General features: G+C 37.5%; 1 protein-coding gene across 2 annotated transcripts; it reads left to right on the top strand.

The window, feature by feature from the left end:
• Positions 1-53: 53 nt before the first annotated feature.
• On the top strand, positions 54-19,442 carry METTL4 (methyltransferase 4, N6-adenosine). Of its 2 annotated transcripts, none has more exons than XM_014253762.2 (9): positions 54-186; positions 902-1,416; positions 2,128-2,190; positions 5,810-6,176; positions 8,296-8,365; positions 10,186-10,360; positions 10,562-10,668; positions 11,255-11,343; positions 17,534-19,442. In XM_014253762.2, exons 2-9 carry the CDS (start codon positions 985-987, stop codon positions 17,674-17,676), a joined length of 1,446 nt encoding a protein of 481 aa, XP_014109237.2. In that variant the 5' UTR covers positions 54-186; positions 902-984; the 3' UTR covers positions 17,677-19,442. The 2 variants fall into 2 exon arrangements, with proteins under 2 accessions (XP_014109237.2, XP_005517288.2); XM_005517231.3 differs by having other exon boundaries at positions 17,531-19,440.
• Positions 19,443-21,040: the final 1,598 nt, after the last annotated feature.

The following is a 21,040-nucleotide window of genomic DNA, read 5'->3' as shown; positions in this document are numbered from 1 at the left end:
CCGAGAGGAGGGGAGGAGGGAATGGAGGGGTGGAGGGAATGGAGGGAATAGAGGGAATAGAGGGGTGGAGCGAATGGAGGAGAGGAGCGAATGGAGGAGAGGAGCGAATGGAGGAGAGGAGGAGCCCAAGCCCCGGAAGGGCTCAGGGACGGGCCATGGCCGTACAGAGACATGGCGGCGCCCGCGGTGAGTGTGTGCCAGGCGCTGCCGGGCCTCGGTGAATCCCGGGCTTTTCTCCAGCCGCCGAGAATTTTCCTGGGGAAAAGCCCGAGCTCTCGGTCCCTGTGTGCCCTCGGGGATGGGAGTCGGCGCCTGGCCTCAGCAGCGCTGGGCCTGCGGCTGCTCCTGCCTTTGCTGCTCCCGGGTGCCGTCATTGTGAACCATGTCTCTATGTATATGTATATGTGTGTGTGTAGATACAGTGTATGCATATGTATATAGTGGGTATGTATGCATATATGTGTGTGTTTATTTGTAAATACATATAGCGTATGTCTGTATATAGTGTGTGCATTATATGTAGTCTATATAGCACGTGTGTAACATACGTGGTAAAGATATGTAGTGTAAATGCGTATATATTTGGTGTATATACAGTGTATAGATATACACAAGTATCGTATAGTCTTAGACATAATTGGAGTGTCATAGGGCTGTTTTCTGACTTGTTTAAAAGAGACAGAGTAGGCACATACCGTATAAAAGTATGGAAAGTCATATAAAATTCGGTTACTACAAAAAATGTAGTGGCATGGGGATCAACATAATGAGGAAACTAGCTGAAGTCAGCAGTTTCAGCAGTGTGCCCTGTGTGAGCATGGAAATGTCTGTCAGAAGAGATGTGCTAGTTTATTAAACAGTGGTAATTCTGTAAAGTGAATTCTTATAAAAATTCCCACAGGAGGAGGTTGCTCCAGGAAGTGCAGATGGTTGGTGAAGGCTGTGGTTTCAGGGAGCTGATTTTTCATCCTGAAAAGGGGACTTATGATGTCCGTGGTACATCGTCTGACAGCGGGATGGCTTGTGGATCATCTCTCTTTCATCAACCAGTGTGGCTATGAGATCTGTGACTCCTTTGCACACCCTGGTGGTGTCACTCACAGTACTTCTGTCACATCTACTGAAGACTATTACAGCATTTCTACTTTTGCTGCCATGCCCTCATCAAGCGGTGGTCCTCCTTATGATCCTGGAGATGCCGTAGAAGCAGAAGGTAAAAGAGCAAAAATGAGATATGTGTTTCGGGAGGAGTTCTTTGATATTTCTAAGCCCCATATAGCTGCAGCTTGTGAGGAGCAGCCGTGTCAGGGATGCCCTGAGGTGAGTCTGACAGGAATAAAGGCCAACAGCAGCAGAGAGGAATACCAAGAAGGAGCAAAGAGTGACACTGGAGATTCTCTTGCCACTGCTAGGAAGGTATGTTCTCTGTAACAGTAAATTACAGTAATCCCTTGATAAATATTATTCTGCTAATATTGTTTTGCATAACTAAGTCTTTTGAGGTAGTGTAGAAGAGTGGGAAATTTTGAGGATATTCTTGTGCCACTCATGTGAGTTCTGTACATTCTGTGTCTCATAAACAGTGGATTGCTCCTGAGATCATCTGACACTGGTTGTGGTCAGGTACACAGCCTGAAACTGTGGTAGCTGTTGAGATTGTGCAGATTAGTGAGTTGGGAAGGACAGTATGAATTCACTTTAAGTGTTGTTCAGTACTGTTCCATATGGGCATGAGAAAATAAGAGTCACTTGTCTAAACCAATAAATGTAATCATATAGAATAGTTAATATTTTTCTTTTATTGGTAAACTGCACTTGGCAGCTGAAACTTTTAGTATGGGCCCAAAGAGGCATGAGCACAATCTGTGCACTAGATACCTTCAGATCCTAGTGCCATGAATAATTTAGAGCAGCTTTAAGCCTGTGTACCTTGTGAATGCCTGCAGCAGTTTAGTTTCAGATCTTTTTGCTTATTTGAGTTGTACTTGTGATAGTAAAAAGAGATGGAAATTTTTGTCTGGTTTTAAAGAGGTAGGTTTTAATTCAGGTATGTTTGATTTTTTTCCCTGTTTTATTTCATTGTGGAATTGTTTGTTTTTTTGTTGTTGTTTTTTGCCAATTCTGCAGAAACGTAAAAGGAAATGTGTATTCAACCAAGGTGAACTGGATGCTTTGGAATACCATTCAAATGTAAGTTGGAGAAAATGTATATTTTGCAAGTACATGCTGCTTGACTTTGGGTGTGTGCAGAGAGGAGGGCATGGTTGCAAACAAATTCTGTTTTTGTAGCTTATTCCACTGGTGCAAAGAAGGAAAGGGAAAGGAAGGTCCGTCTCTCCAATCGTTATATGAATTCATGCTTACAGAGTAGATCTTCTGTGTAGATAAATGTGAAACTGCATCTGAGACATTACGAAGAGCTGGAAGCTGCATGCACAAAGTAACCTTGTACTGTTATAGATAACTGAACATCATGTTGTGATGAGTTGAATATTAGGAAGTGATCGATTTGAAATTGGCAGCATAACCCCTTCTGAATAGCAGCTCCTCAGTGTTTCAGGACACTGTGCTGAGTTACTCAAAGCTTTTGTGACCTTTGAAGCAAATGTGCTTCAAAGTATCTTATTCTGCAATTGAAAAAAAAAATAACCTTTCTCTAATGTTTTATATTGTCCTACTAAAGGATTAGGCATTGATTGGAATTCAAATCTGTGTGCTTATGTCAGTGATGTGCTGGTGGAGATACAACTGATTAACACTGAAGCACAATAGTGAATCATAGAAATGCAATCTGTAGGTAATGCTTGATGTATTTTACTGCTTTCCCAAATAGTGATGTGAGCCTGAACTGGGAGCTACACTTGCTTTCTTTCCTTTGACAAAGATGTTAGTCATATTGGGCTTTTTGCTTAAATCTGTTCTGCTTGAACTACATTTAGATGACTATGCTTTTTTGCCTTTTACATGGCAACAATCTTGTAGTAAATATTTGCAGCTTGCTGATACAGTGTAGAGGTCCTGTGATTACTTTTGTGGATAAGCTGTGCATGTGCAAAAAATCACCTTAAAGGAAAAAACTTTGAAGTTCAGCATGAAGTTTCATACATGAGTATGAAAACTTCAAGGCAAAAATAAAATCATTCAACAGTAGAAATAAGGAAAGAAATGAACAAAAGAAGTTTGATGTCTTGGAGCCTTGTTTAACTTCAAATGATATTTGGTAAATATGTGGAAAAGACAGTTTGGAAAAATCTGTGACCCCAGTTAGCCTCTTAGATTATTCAGAGATTAGAAAGTAGTATTGGGTTTTTGCTGTATTTGTGTTGTTGAAGGTTATAGCTCTGCAAGTCAACCCAGATTATTCTGGCACATATTTGTATCTGTAGAGTCATTGTCAAAAAACCCAAACAACCCCAATTTTGTTTCTGCAAGTGAATCTATGAATTTTAGCTATTGAATCCATTTATGAATTTCAGTCAGAGTCAACATAGGGAACAGTACAAAATATGCTAAATTCCTTCAGCAGCCATTTGGTAAAACTCCTGCTTCAATAGATTGATAGTCAGGAGACTTTGTCCACTTTGTCCACTTTGTCCACCTGTGAGTTAATGCATGCATGTAAGAGGGTGTAGTTTCTAAAGATATATTTATTAATTCTGTTGAAACAGTATGAACTTCTCTTATCACAAACCAAGGTACTAAAAATTTATGACTCTGTACTCTCTGATATCTAGAGGTGGCACTATTAAATTATTAAAAAAAATTTCTTCCCCTGTCACTAATCTGGGAATTGTAATAAAGCATATTTTGTAAAACCCTCTTGTAATCTTGAAGATTCTGTAATCAGAAGCATTTGAAACCGCAGTATGTATTTGAAACATTTAATAAAGCCCCTATAACTGACAATGGACAAATGGATAAACACACCTGACTGACTGACAATCAAAAGACATAAAGGCTCCATGATTTGGATATAAAATGGTGTGGGGGGCAAAGATTCAATTTTGGATAAGCAGTGTTAAAGTGAGAGGTGTGGCTTTAAAGCCCGGGAAAAGTAAATTCCACCCTCTGCTTCAGGAGATGTGCCCTGTGAGCCCGGGACGAGTTGCCCCATCTGCAGACCCCTCATGGGGTTGCAGCTCAGGGTGTTCTGATTTGTTTTGTGCCCCTGGGTTTCTCCCTTGCAATGTCCCTATTAGACCCTGACCTTAAACTCCACCCTGGCTCTGTTCCATGAAACCCCCACCCTGCCTCTGGTCTGTGTTCTTTGTCTCTGGATTTAAGCTGAGTTTGTTCCTGTGTTGAATAAATGGTTTCCTGACATTAACCAAGCAGAGACCCGTCTCATTGCATCCCATGTCAGTCACCAGAATCCATAACCTCCCTGGACTTGATCCTGCAGCTGCAGAACACAGCAAAATGGGTCTCTAAATTTTGTGACGGTGCTGAAGTAACAGTGTATATAGGTCCAACAATTGTGTCATCCTGGACTAACAGGCTATTTGAGAGGTTTGCCACTTAGAAAAGTTGCAAAAATCAAATTCTGATACTTTGATTTACTGATTGTACTTCTGTATTACTGTAAAATGCATAGACTGTTGTTTTATGAAGTGAATTGAAATGTGGAAAATTACTGTTTTTTAGATCCCAGTATACATTTCAATTAAAAATATGTTCATGGGCACAGTAACTTGAAATTAAATTAGAATTTTAAATTAAACTTCAGATAATTGCTTTGAAATTTGAAATTCAAATGTTTGCTTGAAACAATTATATTCCACGTCTGTTGTCTGAAATGTTTTATTCAGTAGTTTTGCATTCTTTCTTTCTCCAGCCTTCTAATTATTGTAACTTTACCAAAAAATGAAAACCAACAACAGAAGTTAGCATGGTGTCCTGGTTTATGGCTGGGATAGAGTTAGTTTTCTGCTTGGTAGCTGGACAGCTAACACAGAGTTGATAGAGTGGGAATGCTCCAAATGAAAAATAAACCCAAGTTATTAAAAAAGCCCTAGAGTCATAGTGAAAGCTAAAGGTAAATATCTTGCCTGAACGTCTGCACCCAGCTGCATCTGCTTTGTCCCTTCCAGCCTGGTCAGGATAGATCAGAAAACATCAAAGATTCTCATTTTGGGTTTAGCATGAGGATAATGTTGACAGCAACAAATTAAGACATTGGTGTGTTAAGCAACTCCTAAGTCAAGGAGTTTTCAGTTTCCCGTGGTCTGCCAATGAGCAGGTACACAAAGGAAGCTGGGAGGGAACATGGCCAGGACAGGTGTCCTGAATTGGCCAAAGAGATATTCCATGCATAGGATGTCATGATCACTATATAAACAATGGGAGCTGGCCAGGAGCCGTGGATTTACTAGTAAGGGAGGGGCTAGACATCAGTCAGTACGTGGTGAGTAATTGTATTGTGTGTCAGTTGTTTCTCTTGGGTCATACTTCTCTCACTTCCGCTTTTTAATAATAAAAATAAGGATAATAATTAATTTTGTTTCCATTTTTAAACTGTTCTTATAGCAGCCCATGAGATTTGCTTTTTTCCTTGGATTCTTCTGCCCACCATGGAGTGGGAGGCATGTGGTATGGGTGAATGGGCGTGTGGTACTCGGTTGCCAGCTTGGGTTAGACCAAGACACACACCTTATTATCATGCCTTTGTAGCTTTTGATCTCAGTAATTGGCAAGGTTCCTTTTCCCTACCTGCAGATTGAAAATATTTTGATTTCAGTTGCATTTCCTGGTCAAGTGGACACATGAAACATCTTTTCTTTTTTCCTTTGTTTTTATTGTGACCATACAGGTCAGGAAGCTCATTTGGGAAGGCACTTTGCATTTAGTCCAAGAGGGACTCAAAAGTGGTTTTCTTCACCATACTACTGCAAAGCCCAGTTCCAGGAAGAATAATGTTCCTCAACACATTGTCTGTGGGTTGGCTGAATTATGTGAAATGGCAAAGCAGTTTCCAGCTGTGGATGAAAGTGACCATCAAGCTGTACATGTGCTAGAGGAGGAAATCTCCAGGGCAGAGCAGGACCTGCTTTCGTGTGTTATGGAAAACAGCTCAAACTGTGCGAAGATAATTGTGTTAATGGGGGAGAAATACTTAGTACCACCAAAAAGCAGTTTCCTCTTATCTGATATTTCATGTTTACAGCCCCTGCTGAACTGTAAGTATCTTTTGGTATTAGAATTTACCCCTTTTCTCCTGCCCAAGAAGGGCAGTTAATGTCAAGATAACTCAATGAACAGATTTTAATATACAGCATCACAAATGCTGCTGCAGGCTTTCAAGGTGTTATTTCTAACTTTGTGCAAATAGGCAAGGACTTTCAAAGGGATCTTGAGGGGTTAGGGAATCATGTCATGAGGGGATTATTTGTCTCCAGGAGGCTCCTTTAAAAATCTCAGCCAAAATACAACAGTTTGTGAGTGTGTTCTGAGCCGCTGTCAGCATGGAAGTCATGTTGAATTTGGACTAGCTGTGCTGCTGGGTCTCTGTCCCTCAGGATGAGCCTTTAGCATAGGTAGGTCCATGTTGCTGCTGAAGCGGTGGTCCTGCTGTCTTGATTTGACCATGGGGAAGAGATGAGATAATGCACCTTAAAGCAAATGTTCACTTACAGACTCATCCACTTCAGTGGCAGGGTCTTTTTAGATTGGAATAAACTGGTCGTGGAACAAAGCCCAGTATGCCCCAGGGAAGGTAACAGTTTGAGAGGCTGTTGCATCCAGCTGGAAGGCAACACCACTTTAGCAAGACCACCAGTAGCAAGCATGACTTGACTTGACTTTTCAGCTGCTATGCTTCACAGCTGAGAGTGTTGGCTTATGCAAAAATCAGTGACAGGGAAATGGGGGGATTTTAGAACAAGTCCTCTGTAAAAGTAGGTCAAAAGCTATACAAGCCACTATCCTCAGCCTTAAGCTGACAGCATGCTTGGTCTTCAGTGCCATTCCATTAGCTTTCAAATTTACCTTCATTATTACTATTAGTATTAGTATTATCTTTATTACTATCAGTCACAGCTAGGCTTTATCAGACAGTTTACAGGAAAGATGTTGCCGGTGAGCAAGAGTTGGGCATTACTGCTCTACCCGCTAAACAGTAATTTTATGTTTTTTAAATGCACATGAGAAGAGAGGAAACATGTAACTTAAACATTATATTTTTTTAATTTTGCTTTTTATTGAGAAGATATTCAGGAGGTAGAATCTTACTGTCTACATAATGATTTTGCATTTGAAGTCCAGAATCTAGCTCGTTAGCTGTTTTCATCTGTAGGAAAGAAAGAAGATTATTATCACTCTGCTACCACTCTTCACAGTTGAGCATATAAGATTCTCCAAGGAGTTGCAGTGAAGTCCAAGAAATCTGAGCAAATGCTTTTGAAATAAACAACAGTGAATGTTAACATAATGCCCTGATAGTAGACTTTTTTTTCTGAGTAAGTCTGCTGTCCATTTTTATTATTATTTTTCTCCTTGTCTTTCATGTGCCAAAAGAGAAGTAATTCTTGCTGGTCAGTCCAGTGTAAGGATAACACCTCCAGTGTTAAATGAATAAGAAGTTGTAATCACATTTTATGAAAATCAGATACTAAGCTGTTGTTCTTACCATCAGACTCAATGAAAGAACAAATATGTTCTCTGAAGAAATGAAATTGGGGAGTTCTATTTTTTTTTTCATGCATGTGTTCTGTATCTTTTTTCCTCCAGCTAAAGTAAACTCAGCTTCTCCCATGAAAACTCTTTCAGTTTTTTTACTCTTGTTCATTGATTCCCATTTTATACACTGTGTCTAGCTATCTGTCTCTCTTTACCTCCAGTATTGGAAAACAGTTTTCTAGGGCTGGCTTGAAACTCTGCATGTCCCTGTTGGCCTGATAGAAGATCAAACAGGACAGGAATCTTGCATTCAGGGCTGTAGCTTTTCACTCAGCTGGGTGCCTCATTACATAGCTTCTGTTGGGAAACTTGGAAAAAAATTTTATTTTTGATACTTAACACTCTACTGTCCCTTTTTCTTCCTGTAAGTCCTAGAGATATTCAAAATTTCTTGGAGGGATCTGACACAGATCACATCAAAGTCCTTTCCTTAGCTAATCAGCCTAAAAATATTGAATTTTCTGGATATGATTATCTGCATTAAGCATGTCAAAAGTCTTTTAACTTCTTATTTGGAAATAACAGAAGAAATTTGCAGTTTTGCTGTTTATCTGTTTTAACTCACAGATATTTTTTAAAGCTAATTTACTGGCTTTTTTTTTATTTAATTTCACTTGCCAGACAAGAAAAAATATGATGTAATTGTGATTGATCCACCATGGGAGAACAAGTCTGTTAAAAGGAGTAACAGGTATGTTTTATAGTAAAATCAAACAAACATTGTCATTGTAGCTTACAAAGGGTAATTAACATTTTAATATATTGATCCAATCTAGGACCAGTATAGCTGTGAGACTGTAGTTTAAAACTTGTAAATATTTTGACCATGCTTGCCTTCAAATCTATGGACTGTCTTAGGTGTTCTTCTGAGATGTATTGGATGCTTGGCATACAAAATATTTACAAGAGTAGATCTTAAATTATCTAGCTGGTGAGAAGATCTTAGTCCTTTACAAAGCAAGTAGGGATTCTGCTGTTTTGTAGGGCCCAGGTCATGCAGATATTAGTTTGTGATTAATAGGGTTACTTCAATGGGCATAAAGCTAGATAAATGTGTAAGTATTTCCAAGACTGAAATCTTGCTCTGAAGTTTGAGTGGGTTTTTATTTAATTTGAGGTGTAGCTTAAGCTTCAGTCTAATGTTTAGAAGAACATGATGATGCAGCAGTAAAACCCTCTAGTGCAATAGGAACTTTGAGTACTATAGTTTATGAAGTCATTAACTTAAAGTTTTATGGGCTTTCTTCACTGCTGAGTAACATCATGTTTATGGCAGTGGAGTCCTCTTGACTACCATAGAACTGTATCTGTTTGAAAGAAGGGTAGACAGGAAATATGGCCTTACAACTTTCTAGGATAAAGTTTGCTGTAGCTTTTGAAACTTATTATGAAGACTTAGTTTGAAGATGTGGAGACTGATGAGTAGGCTTTCCTTTGAAAGCCCTTCAGGAACCTCTAGAAACTCTCATTCAGATGTCCTTCTTGAGTATATAAGGTACTCAGAGAAGAATTGTACTTACTAGCATAATTTAGTCACCAAGATCTTCTCTCCCTTATAAAATAAAGGCAAAAAGTGGAAGAGATATCACTGCTCATAATTATCTTGTTGGCAGCTAATCATTGTGAAGCATTTCTCATCTGGGTGAATCTTTTTTTTCTCTGGAAAATCTAGTCCAGGAGTTATTTTGGATTTTATCCTTGTTTACTGTTTCTCACTGAAGTATTGTGTGGGGTCCTGGGTACCCACAGGGTGGCTGTTGATTTTCATTAGGCAGTGTGCCAATATTTTTGGTGCTGCAATGTGTAGCTTCTTGCAGTTTATTAATAGTGTAGAATTGCATCCTGAAAAAAAAATGGTAGCACGGGCCAGGATCTGGGAGGCATCCTGGATTCACTGGTGTAGCATTCAGTTAGCTCATAAAAGTGCAGAATGGTTTTGAATAACCTAGAGAACTTTACTTGGCTGATAATTTAAAAAAACTAACAACTTCTGAAAATAATTGGAGAAATCATTGTCTTTTATGACCTCTTAACTTGCCATTCAAGTTAGTATTGCCCTTGCAAGTCATTTTCACTTGTCATTTTCATTCAGTAGAGAGTTTATTATGAGAAGTGAATAGTATTACATTGTCTAAGAAACTACTGTTCACTAAATAGCTTTGTTCTGGCACAAAGAAGAGAAAATTGAATTACATCTGATAGTTCTTAAATGAAGCATGGGCTTCTAAACTTCTTCAGAGTCACAACTCACAATGCTTTATTTTGAGGGATAGTGGAAATACATAGTTCAAGGTTCTGCTCAGTAAAATTTATGTACTTACCCTAATGATTTTGTATAAAATCCCTCAGAATTGTCCACTGGGTGTCAGTCTTGAACTATTTTTATGACTTAGATTGTCAGGAGGTAATTCTTGAAGTGACTGCTCTGTGTAGTTTTTTTTATCTATTTGTGTTGCTTTGCAGTTTTTATGGTTGGTATATGCTAATTGCTTTCTCACTATACTGGCATAGGTACAGCCACTTGTCTTCATGGCAAATCAAGCAGATCCCTGTACCAGCACTAGCTGCTCCAAATTGTCTTGTAGTCACGTGGGTGACTAATAGACAGAAGCACTTACGTTTTGTTAAGGATGAACTTTATCCTCACTGGTCGGTGAAAACACTTGCTGAGTGGCACTGGGTAAAAGTAAGCTCTCAATTTGTTTTGTTGCTTTCTTGGATGTGCACTATGACACTTTATGTTCTTCTAATTTTTCTATTTACTATCATGTGTTTCTGTATTTGAAAGCTATGATATCATCACTATCCTCTTTATAAAGGAAAAGGTATTGGAAAAATATGGGATATTAAAATCTTCTGCTGTATATTTTTAACTCTCTTGTGTCAGATTACTACAGCTGGAGAATTTGTATTGCCTTTGGATTCTTTGCACAAAAAACCCTATGAAGTTCTCATATTAGGGAGATTTCAAGGAGATGTAAAGGAAGCCTTAAGGTATGTCAGGATATTTATGGTGTCTTTTTTTGCATCTGCTAGGATTCCCTTTGTATGTATCACTTGCTTATAATGCATTATAATGTCCCAAAATCTCTTGGCTGATTGTGGACCTAAAGATAGCCTTATTAGCTTTGGAATAAGAGAGTGTCTTAGTGAGATTAAAGGATGGAACCCTTGTCTGTTCCTTGCGTCTGCTGTCTTGGGGAACTGTCTGGGAGAAAAGCCTTGTGGACAGGGCTTCCTTTGCTGACTGGTTCTCTTGGACCACAAGTCCTTGGCACAGGCTGATGCCATTTTGGGGATGCTGCTGCTGTTCCACACATGAAGATATACTGGACTGCATTGTTTGTTCTCAGTGGCTTTGCATGGCCGTTGTTAACCATGTTTTGTCTCAATGATTTCATAAACTGTCATTTTATACGTTATGTCTGAGCAACATTTGACTTCCCTTGGACTTCCCTGAAGTTTGTAAATAAACATTCTGTGTATTATCTCCCATCTGGAGTAGCTCTGCGAGAGCTGTAGCATCACATTGGGTAGCATTCATTCTCATGTTTTTTTTCTTTTCTGATTTATATGGCAGGAAATCTGAATGTGTTCTTCCAATTCCAGAGCATCAGTTAATTGTCAGCATACCCTGCAGTCTGCATTCACATAAACCTCCTCTTGCTGGTATGTTTTGGTTTTTTTGCCTAATGTTTCTGTAGCTCAGTGGACTCAAATGCCTCATTCTGGGATGTACGTAGAAATGCCATGATTTCCCATTTGCCAAGCAACTTTACTTAACAGAAGTTGCGGTTCCTCAACATTTCTGAGTGTTCTGAAACAGTTCACTCTTGGTCTCCAAAAATGAATATAAGAGCTATGACTTCAAGTATTACTTGAAATGTGAACATTTTGGGTAGACATGTAGAAAATATGTTGCCTTTTTCAAAATTTTTCTTTTAAATACTGCAAAAACAGTTTTATAGACACTTTGTATAAGACGTTGTGACAAATGACCTAAAGTACCTTGTGAAGGAGAGAACTTGGGGAATACATAAAATAGAAAAGCAGAAACCTCTTTCTTTATTATGTTGTCCTGAAAAAATGTTAACATATCTGCATGAATTGATTATATGCCTGCAGTACTATTATGCCTTTAAATCAAAAAACCTAATTATTTTAAGACTGCTAATAAGAGGCAACAAATAAGGCATGCCCTGCTTGTTTCTGAGGAGTTGTATTTCACTCTCTGAAATTGATGCAGTAATTCCAGTCAGCTGGTTAGTGTGGGTATAAATTCAACTTTTTAGAGTTAGTCCAATGAATTGTTCTGGAGCACTTTCATCCATAGGAAGTGGTACTTTCATCATTACAGCACCTTAGAACCTTGCAAGGCTGTGGTAAGAAATATGATTAATACCTCTTACAAGAATGATTTCATCCTCCACCAAGGGGGAAGTTCAAGAAGAGTCTGCAAATATTCCAGGTGTTTTGTATTCACATCAGAAAAGGCAGGTAGAAGAAATGTTTAATGCTCTTTGAGAGGAGAGGTGTCACACTTTGCTTCACTGATATGCTTTCCTTTTTCTCTTCCGAAGGGGTAGAACTACTTTCGATCTGAACAATTGTCGTACCTTCAGGGATGCTTTGAAATTTGTGTTTGGGGCTTGAATTAATTAAATTACCATAAAAAAAAATAAAATAAAAATATATAAATATAAATATATGTGTGTGTATATATATATACACACATACACACAGCTGCCCCTCTGTTGAAAAACTAGTAGAAAGGACATACTTTGGTTAGCTAAAAACAGAAAAAAAAGAAAGGCAATTTTAGGAGTATTTTTTGCCATCCCAAAGCCACATTGTTAAGAGTTAGGGCTACAGCAGGAGGTGTATGTGTTGATTTAAGCTAATGAACAGTGGGGTGCTTATTTATGAGGCTGTCACCTAGGGTCTCTTTAGCAATCCAATACTTAGCAGCAAACTTGGACACAAACAGGAAACTTCTGAGGTATCCAAGGGTGCAAACCAGCAATTTGGATGTATTACAGAAAATTTTAGTGCAACCATGGTCCTTGGAACAGTTCTTTTGTAGGGCAGAATCTAAAAACCATATGGGAGAATACTTTATAAATTATAATCCTGAGTGGACTTCAAAAGAAACTGTCCTTGCTAATTTCTTGTGTGTATTTCTTGAATCTTCACTTGAGTGATAGGATTTGATACCATTGTGCAGCATTTATGTTTCTCTTTGAAAAAATTAACTTGCTGTGGAGCAATATAAATGATTTTAAAAGTTTTTGTGAAAATCCACATATATCCTACAGTTTATTGGCAGGTCTTTGCAGAATATGGTTATGTAATGAAAAGGTAGACCATAAAGCAAATGCTGATTGCTGATGCTTTGACTTCTGTGCCATACAAGGTGTTGCTTTCATGACCAGCCAATATTCTCAAGCAGCCAGTAGAGAGCAGCTGAGCTACATCCTAGAGGGGTTCAGAAGAGATTTGAACAGAAGCAGGGATTTGGCAAGGGGGGAGAAGGACACTTGATGAGTCACACACATTCTTTATGTTTTGTTTAGTAGTAACAAAGCCAGAAATATAGAATTTACTGATGCTGTCTGGCACTTTGTTTCATATTACAGCAATAAAGGTTGTATGTTGGTACATATGTAGCCACTTAATGACTGATTATAAGAGTTTATCTCTCTGGGGGAAGAGAAAGATGTAAATTAAAGTAAGCCATCAAAAAGAGATGTTTGTATTCCTACCGTGCATTTAACCATGAAATTGCAACTGTAGGGGTTTTTGGTGATGCATGTGCTATGTTCAATGCTTAGAGCTCTAATATGTCATTGTAAATGTACTTAAGCTGCTTTATGCAAATGTGTTAAAATCAAATTTTATTACTCCAGGTTTTGATTCAAATAACAGCAGGTTTTCTTCCTAATTCAATTCAACGTTGCTCTTAGAGAGCACAAAAGATACTCTGTTACAGATATGTATGAAGTTCTAGGTAACTTCACAGCACCTTTTTTCCTTTTCCTGTATTACATATTGCTCTTGTTATAGCCATTGCTCTTCCAGTTTTTAAGTATGTGCAGTTATTGTTAGAAAATAATACTGTTGTGTAGGAGTTTGCCTAAAAGCACTGGAATTAATTCTTGGCTATGTTCTAACCAATTTGCATATATTCAGCAGAACTACACAATGAGAAGTCACGGGCTTATTAGGTTGTGTTATAGAGGTTTTTTTTGAACAAAAAAAAGTAAATGCCTTTTGTTTCCTTATGTGCCTTGTGAGCCCTTGCTGTAAGACTAATTGATAGGTGCATCAGCATCTAGGTTAAACTTGGAAGTTCAGGAAAGATGCAGTGCTGTAAAGCCATCTTTGAACTGGATTTCAGATCATTTTCTGGTCCTGCTCTGTTCAGGGTTTAGACAAATTGGGCAATAAGGGCCTCTACATTGCAAACTCTTTTGAAGGGTTATTCTAAACTGAGATAACTGTGTGCTTTGTTCTTTGCATGGCTCACTGATCAGGCAGTGAAAAAGCAGACAGTTATTTTCATTTTATATATCAAATTTGTCAGTGCAGAACCTGCTTTTTAGGCAGTGGAAGTTCAGAAAATAAGGAGAAACTGTTGCTTGTTTCAAAGATAATTCTTTCTTTTGCTCACTTAAACATTTTTAGGAGGATTTAGGAGGATGCATCTTCACTACGTGTTTGGGATTAGGAGTATGCAGGTGTGGCAAGTCTCCTGCCTGATCACTTCAGAATGAAATGGGTTTTCTGGAACTGTTGTGTCTGCCAGCTGGCTCAGTGCTAGCTTCAGGTGTCCTAGGGCATTAGGTGCTCAAGTATAAGTACCTGAGTTGCTGTCATAGTGTTTGTGACACCTGCAAGTCACCTGCAAGTGATAAAGAATAGGCTCTTTATCATCTATTTAACCTGTTTCCTGTCAGTGGTATCTGTAAGTGGATAGAAGTAATTGTGTGCTGGGTTTTGCTTTTCAATCTATTCCTGTGGTAGAAAAACTCAATACTTAATTTTTCTACTGATGGAACTCCTCTAAGCTGTTTTCAGAGGAAAAAACCAAGGGTTTGCTTGAGGGCTGCAGATCAGATCCATGTGTTAAGATAGCCTACTGGTCATATAAAGGTCTAGCAAAGAAATAATTTGTAACTTGAACACTGATTTTTCCTATTTTAAGGAAAACAGTGTAATGAGATTTTAAGCAAACAAAATTCAGCTCTTTTGATATGGTAATTTCGTTGCAGTGCAAGTTACTGCCTGATGTGATTATGTAAATGCCTACAACCTAGCAATGAGGAATCATACTATAATGTAATCTCAAATTATATGTAATATGTATCTTTTTTTAAAAAAAAGCCCTTTGAGTTTAAAAAGATGCTGTCTCTGGCAGAAGGAGAGGGGGAGATTCCTGTGACTTCCTTTTTAAATTCTGTAATGAAATTGATAGAAAGACATGTTTCTTGTTTCTGCTGAACTGATGGGTTTCTTGGCTACCCCTTTTTGCTTTCTGGTGAACCAGTCTTTGAGGCTGGTTGCATCTTTGAAGTGTGGTTTTCAAATTTGTTCTTCTACACATGAAAGTTTTTGGTGCCTATTAAAACTGCTTTAGATTACTGAACCTAATGCTATGATGATATTTTTAACTTATGAATTTTAAGTTCTGGGCAATCTGTTCAGTGTTTCAGCACCCTCATTGTAAACAATTGTTTCCTTATATCTAGTCTGAATTGATCTGATTTTAGTTTAGAACCTTTATCCCTTGTCCTGTTGCTGCAGGCCCTGCTAAAATCAGCTTATTGCCTTCTTTCTTATATACCCCATTTAAGCATTGAAAAGCCACAATACGGTCTCCCTGGAGCCTTCTCATCTCTAAGATGAGCAACCCCAGCTCTCAGCTTGTCCTCCTAGGAGAGGTGCTTCAGCCCTCTGATCAAATTGTCAGCAAATTATGCACAAGAAATTCTTATCTTAATGGACCTATGAAAATAACAATAATTTTTACCACTTTTTTTTATTATGATGGGTTTGCAAAATGGTATTAAGCAGCTACTCATAAGTGGTGTCTAATTAGATGAACTCCCATGACACCAAACTGTGCATGAGTTTTCTGTCAGAATGTACATTTTCTTCTAAACTTCCCAGACTCTTCTCTGCAAATGCTAGATTTGTTTAAACATTTTATCTTGCCTCTAAAAGAAGCAGGTTTTTGGAACAAGATTCCTTCTGGTAGCAGTATTTTTTAGATTAAAAGCTGCCTTGATGATAACCCATCTGAGACATTCATGTGACATTTGTTAAAGATTGGGAGAAGGCAAATAGATTTTTATGCCATGCCAAAACACAATAAAGCCTGGAAACAGCCATCAAAAAAAATATTTATAGAAAAACTTTTAATATATTGGGGCTTGGGAAGAGGTGATCATGTAGGTAGGAAATGCATCTGGGGTTGGCTAACACAAGAAAGTGAAGTGGGTGCTCATCTTTCTGCAGCAGGAGTAATCCATGACCTGGTCAGCTGGGGTATCACATAGGGCATCTGTGATTGGCAAACTTAATGCAAAAAGTCAGTACTTGTATTGCACAAAAAAAAAAAAGAAAAAAACATTTCCTCTCATACTTTGGTGTATGATGTCTGGATGTGTTTTTGCTTTCTGCAGTGATCTTATCTGGAGAGACTGAGTGAAGCAGCAAAATGTCAGATTTATGAGCTGTATTTTTAAGTGACAGAATTCAGAAATCACTGTCAGGTCTGATCTAAAAGTGACCAAGGTATCCTTTGGAAAGGGATATGTTTCCATAGTTTTTCTTCTTTTATCTTCAGTGCCAAAACAAAAAACAACATGCAATTTTTAGTATAGCTAAGTTTTACAGTCTTTCTGCCTTCTCTTTGTTGGGTGGTCCTTAAACCATTGCTTTTCTCATTCATGTTTTTGTATACAATAACATTGTTGTAGCCATTTCATGAAACCTAGTTAAGGAGTCACTTGGACCATCCACAGGCTAAATGGCTCTGTATGACCAGTAACACATTTAACAATGTACTCTTCACAGTAATACTTTTCAAGTAAAATGCAAGACCTTTTTCTATCACTCCAAGAATACCATGTCCTGATCAGTGACACAATTGATGTTAATGACAGATATCTTTATGTTTGAATTTATGCAGTAAAAATGCCTAACTATGAAAGAAATTTATGTTACTGAATAACAGTAATAGTTATAGAAATATCTCTTCAGCTGCTGGGTTGATACTGGAGGAAAAAATAGGTGCTGTATTTTTATAGCCCTTTTAGTGCTATACTTATTTAACTGATGTGTCTTATTTTATCTTTTAACAGTTGCCATTACAAAAATGCTTTTATTCCCTTTAAGGTACAGAGGAAAAGAGTGTGGTCTTAATTAAGAAAAGGGTCTATTTATTTATTTATTTATTTATTTTTAGAAGTATTTCCCCCTTGTTATTGGAGCTAAGTGAAGCTTTAGGAGGTGTTTGGTTGATATTAGTAAAAAATTCAGAACTCATCTATGTAGAGGCTGAAATAAATCCTCCTTCCCTTTCTCTAAATGAAAACCAATAAATCAAGGCTATTGAAGGCCTTGACAGTATTGTTCAGAATCTCAAGGGCACTTATTTAAAATTACTTTCTCACTATAAATAGTCCAGCTGTTTGATGAAACCTCTGAAATTAATTTGCTGTCTCTCCCTTTTATAATGAAACATCCATTTTTTTCATCTGCTAGCATCACAGGGGAGGTTTTACTTGTTTACTATTGTTATTTGTACCATTGTCATTGTTGTTGCCTTCTTTTTTTTTTTTCTCTTGTGCAGCAGTTCTGGCAGAGTTTATCAAACCAGATGTGGAATGCTTGGAGTTGTTTGCTCGCAACCTACAGCCTGGCTGGACCAGCTGGGGAAATGAGGTCTTGAAGTTTCAGCACATTGATTATTTCACTCTTCTCCAGAAAGAAAACTGAGCTGGGTCTTAGATATCTATATCTTCTGAAATATCACACCTTCCCAGGGGGCTCTTGAACTTAACTTTATTACTGATGGTGCACCTAAAGGTGACAGAAATAAAACCAATTGCATTTTAGTTAGAATTCTTTAAGTAGCAGGATATCTGTTCAATGCTGTCTCCCTTTGTGTAAGATGGTCCCTTACTTTGATGATCTAAACATATTTAAATACTGATATTGTTACCAAAAATCAGTAAAGATAAGACTTCTTAGTTGCTGGTTAGCATTAAGAAGGCATTCTTTATTTGGCTAGATGCATGAGGGAGTATTTCCTCTGAAATACTGTGTATGCTGATTACAGGGAAAGCTCCTATTTATATGGGGTATTTTACATACATATTACATATATTACATACCTGTCTGAATAAACATAAAGATGATAATAATTTCCCCAAAATCAGTAACGTATGTTCCATCCCCTTTGCACACTTGTTCCTCTGTCTCAGGGGTTTCTTTGGTGATTCCTGATGGCCACCCCAAAATCATATTTGGCCATCCAGTGAACTGGTAAAAAGTTGGCATAACTGGAGGTTACTCTGCAGTTTTCCTTCTTGGTCAATGTTTAACATGACCCTAGAGAATAAGCATTGTGTGTTTCTATAGGCTTGTGGTTTTTGAAGAATAATTGTATTAACTCACCAGCTGAAAACAATTCTTCATCTGTCAACAATGTTAGAGAGTAAATTCATCCCTGTTCTTTTTCAAACCTCAAGAAAATAAAGATATTTTAAAGTATTCTCACTGCAGCTTTCAAATCTGATCTGATAGCACATTGCTCCTGCTGTACTGTAGCTCTTGTGTTATTTTTAAAGAATTATAATGTATTGTTTTTAAAGAGTCAATGGAAGTAAACAGTTTTGAATGATGCATATTTTCTTAAAGATTTTTTTGCAAAACAATGGATTTTGAACTGGAAATATTTATGAAGGCAGTGTATCTTCCTGCATGTTTGTATGTGTCTGTCTGCCTCAGAGAAAATAAAAGGAGCAGTGCTTATGTTTATTGGCATATGAATTCTTGACTGACCATATTCTATGTAAAATTACACTTTCAAAACCATTGGCAGTTCCTTCTTTGTGTATATAGTGTTAATTTTTTGAATACATTGTAAATGATCAGTCTTAACATCTTAAAAATTCAGAAATTTTAGCAGACTATATGTATTTAAAAAAAAAAAAAAAATTTCCTTATGTTTTGGAACATTATAAAGCCATGCCAGTGAGCTGTATTTTTCAGCCAACATAAAAACGATCCCTTTAAAAAAATAAAAATTAAGGAATGGTACACTTTGTGTATCCTTTGCTGTGCTTAGATATACTTTGAAAAATAGAAAGAAAATGTGATGAGACCTCTGCCACTTACTTGTTTGCAGCAGTAGAGGCAGAAGTGCTGGACAAACTGATGTTATGATGGCAGACTCCTGAGTTCTTACTGTTTATGATGGAGAACAAAACACATTTCTTAACTTCTTTACCTTCATTTCCATTTTGGTAGCCTGGTGAGCCGTGAAGATTTTTTTGAGTTAAACTTCAAATGTTAGCAGAAGTTTTTTTTTGTAATTTTGTAATAAAAATGAAAATAAAAATTTGTGTCTTATTTGCTGACATTTCGTGCTGCATGATTTTATTTAGTCTGCATTTTAAGCTGTCAGTATGTAAGCAATCTTACCTACAGCTACAAGGGATAGAAGGTTCTTTATTTGCTTCTAGTTTTATAAGACATTCGCTACCTGGAGCTTCTACTTTCCCAGTCAGAATTCCCCTGCCTTCCCAAGATGCTCTCATCTAGTACTAAATGATGTATGGGACTCAATCGTGGAATAAATGGTAACTGCTGCACGTACCTTGTTTTCTCTTTGTATTCTACAAAACAGAAGAAGAAATGACAATATTGTCTGTTCCAATCTGCTGCTACGAACAACTCCAGATTATCATTTTAATTACAACTAAAAGAAAGATGAACAGTTTTGGAGATCAGGAACCCACCTTTTTCCTTTGAGCTAAGCAACAGAACCCTTCAAAGGGTTCAAATAACCTGGTCAAGTAACCTTCTTTAGGCTGTTTAAGAATTGATGACCTTATTAATTTGTCTTTTCTGTGGAGTCCCTTTGCAAATAGTGGCTTTCTAGAATCCTAGAATAATTAAGATTGGAAAAGACCTCTAAGATCAAGTTCTGCTGTTAACCTAACATCACTGTGTTCACCACTAAACTGAAGTAGCTGGGTTACTTCTAGCACCTGGGAATCCAGCCTCCTAAGTATGGCTTGTATGTAGAGGACTTAGGCAGGCAACTCTAAGCTTCTCAGAGTAAGTCAAAAGTTGAAGATTGGAACTTGTATCATACCTGATCCTGTCCTAAATAGTTACAAAATTGTGTCTTGGTTACCTGTTTACTGCTTTTCCGCTGTTCTGGCCATGAAGAAAAGCTTGTGAATATGACAGAAGTGGTGTTCCACATCTGCAGCCAGCCTGAAACCATTGCATTTTCTCAGGAGGAGAAAGCCTGTTGCTAACTTGGAAATCTCATGGTGGTATTAGCAGTTGATAGTTTCAGTTGGTAGGGTCATCTTTTAAACATAATTATTTGCCTGTTACGCTTAATTCATAATTTAAATAGCCCCTTATACTTTTCCAGCTGTCCAAGGCTCCAGCTGTTCCTAAACAGCCATCAGATCATTCAGTGTCTGTCAAAAGATTCTTCTCGGGCAGAACTTGCAGCATACTGAAAGATCAGCGATGAGTGAAACCAGCTAATATAACAGGACAATTTAAGATCTGGTTTCTTTTTATCTTATATATGTCAATTTCTCAGAGGGGAAAATGCCCTCTGTTGTGTCAAGACTTGTATAAAAAAACTTGCTCTGAAGAGTTTACAAAGGTGGTAAGAAATGAAAGAAAAAGGGAGAAGATAAGGATGAAGGAATACAAGATAGTAATGACATGTTAAAGGTGTATTTAATAAGTATCAGCCTAGGTATTATGCACATCTTCAGTGTTCCTAAGGAATTGTAAGGTTGTTTTCCCTACTTTAAATGGGATTTTCTTCTTTTAAATTCAAATAAAAAACGGGTGGAGTGTGTATTTTACTTACAGCATCAACAAAATAAAAGGGTTTTTTTAAGCTATAAATTCTTGTGGCATTGTGATTACTCGAGAATTTTCAGAAAGTATGTTATTTGGTACATCTGTTGCAATTTTAGGACAATGGTAAAAGCTTCCTTTTAAAATTATGTTTTATTGCAAAAAATCTCAGTTACATTACAGAAAGAAGTAATTTTAAGCTTTTCCTATATGTAGAGTACATCAAGTGTTGTAATCAAAC

Source organism: Pseudopodoces humilis, chromosome 1 (genome assembly GCF_049639895.1).
Source record: "Pseudopodoces humilis isolate 2021_Gansu_Grassland_sample_001 chromosome 1, ASM4963989v1, whole genome shotgun sequence".
In the NCBI taxonomy this organism is placed as follows: Eukaryota; Metazoa; Chordata; class Aves; order Passeriformes; family Paridae; genus Pseudopodoces; species Pseudopodoces humilis.
This window is presented reverse-complemented; position numbering and strand designations above follow the sequence as displayed.